The 1970-nt window shown below is 52.5% G+C and overlaps 1 protein-coding gene across 1 annotated transcript in view; it reads left to right on the top strand.

Annotated features, from left to right (window-relative positions):
* Window positions 1–215: 215 nt before the first annotated feature.
* The window catches only part of PLG (plasminogen), a 48664-nt gene continuing 46909 nt past the window's right edge, over window positions 216–1970 (top strand). Inside the window, exon 1 of the mRNA XM_023523446.1 lies at window positions 216–291. Coding sequence (XP_023379214.1) covers window positions 216–291 — 76 coding nt within the window. The remainder of the gene's footprint in view (window positions 292–1970) is intronic.

Genomic DNA, 1970 nt, shown 5'->3' with positions numbered 1-1970 from the left:
CAGCTGCTGCCTTGGCCAGCATGTCCAGTTTTCCATAGCTTCCGCCTCCCTATCAGAAGCATAAACTGTCCACAGGAATTGGCTGCGTGCCCGTACCAGCTCCAAACCCTGCTTTCGAATTCTTTCCTTTTCGGCCCCTCTTCGCCTCGCCCCTCCACCCTAAAGTCTGCAGCCTCAGAAGAAAATTAACCCGTCTGCTGGTCAAGTCGCTGAGGATGAACCTGGACAGGTTTGGTGACCTGGAGACTCCCAGCCTGGACGCGCGGGCGCTCAGCCTCCGCGGCAGAAAGGGTGGGGTCTGCTGCCCCCTGCCGGCCCTTGTCGGTATACGCCGTGGTCCAACAGTGGCTCAGAAGTGTTCCAGAAAGCAGCACACTTCAAAGGCGCGGCGCAGAAAAAGGGTGTTTTGCGCTCCTGTGGGTTGGCGCTGGGTCTTAACTGCGTCAGCGCTTTTGCCTCCAGGGGCTGGGATCGCCTGAGGGGAGGCAGTTTCAGTGCAGACTCTGGAAACTCCACGTTCTTGCGTGAAGCCAACTTTCCACATTAAGCATGTAACAATCTACTTTATCTCCTAGGGTTTAGCCATCTCTCCAGAAGAGCAAGCCTCTGCAAAATGCGGCTTGCAAAGAAGGTTTTTAGGAGGCAATGTTGGACTTGTTGATTCCTTGCCCATGGGTCGCACTGCAGGCTGATGTCCTAAAAGGCATTTGTGCCTGTGGACAATCAAGAAGGAAAATGACCCAAAAGGGAAGATTTCATTCAATCGAACAGGTTTTTCCTTGAGTCCAACACACTCTCTGCGGGTGTGCGGATATAAAATGCAAACACCGTGGGCAGGGTGTGTGCTCCAGGAGTTTAACTCTGCTTGGCCATGTTCGTGCACACAGAACTCTGGAGGCAAACAGAATTCCACCCATCTAAGTGGCAAGCTCAACACACGGAACCCAACCGTGCAAAGCAGATAGTCCCTCTGCAGTCACCCACCGATAAGCTTCCCACCCCAGGCTGGTCGGAGCCCTGGACTCGGGTTCGGATTCCGCTCTGTCTACCAGCGCTTGCTGTGGCATCATCGCTAGGGCTTCCCGGACGATCGCAGAGTCCAGCCAGTGCAGCGGGTGCTCCGTAAATGCTCATCCTGGGTGCCACAGTGGGTGGCCGTGGCTCTGCCCAGCCGCACCAGCTGTGTGACTCTGGGCCAGTTACTGAGCCTCTCCTTGTTTCTTTATGGTAAAATAAGAATGATAATAGCGGTGCCTCTTTCTTAGGGTCAGAAGGAGGAGTAAACAAAATCACGGCTGTGAAGTACTGAGAACAGTGTCCAGGACGGAGCCACAACTCAGTCGAGGGTAGTTCCCGTTGTCGTTATTGTTGTTGTTGTTGTTGTGGCTGCTGTTGTTGGCTGTTGTTCGCACTGTCTCTTTTTCCCAGCAGCAAATTGCAATGCGGTGGTTAAGAGCAGTCTCTCGAGACCCAGGTCCAGAGAAAAATCTGGTGATTATAGCATGATGTGGGATTTGCAGTTCTTAATTCGTCGTGGTATTTGTGCCTGGCACAGAGCAGACAAGCCTGAAATAAATGGTAGCTGGTAATGAAATAAAATTTTTTAAAAGGGGTGTTCGGACTAGCCACCCAAGCTTAGTTGTCCCCAGAGGTAATACTGTCTTTGTCTTAATTCACTTTGCCACTTATCTGTGCATCAGGAAGTTAGTTCTTAGTGACGTGCCAGTGTCTGCAGTCTGAGAGCCTGCCCGCCGCAGGTCAGCGATGGCCACGGCGCTTTTCCTCACGGTGGTTCTGCGGCCACCTGCGGCGACTTCTAAAGAAGGGCCCAGAGGACTACTGACTGTGGCCTGCGCGGGGGGAGAGGCGTCTCAGAGCAACCAAATGCAGTCGGCCTTCAGCTCCTATAGTTATTATATATGGGAACTTGGTTTTATAAAGTACGTCAAATAAAACTGAACGATGCTTGT

This window comes from Pteropus vampyrus, unplaced genomic scaffold, assembly GCF_000151845.1.
Source record: "Pteropus vampyrus isolate Shadow unplaced genomic scaffold, Pvam_2.0 Scaffold392, whole genome shotgun sequence".
Lineage (NCBI taxonomy): Eukaryota > Metazoa > Chordata > Mammalia > Chiroptera > Pteropodidae > Pteropus > Pteropus vampyrus.
The sequence above is the reverse complement of the archived record's forward strand: the minus strand, read 5'-3'. Positions and strand labels throughout refer to the sequence as shown.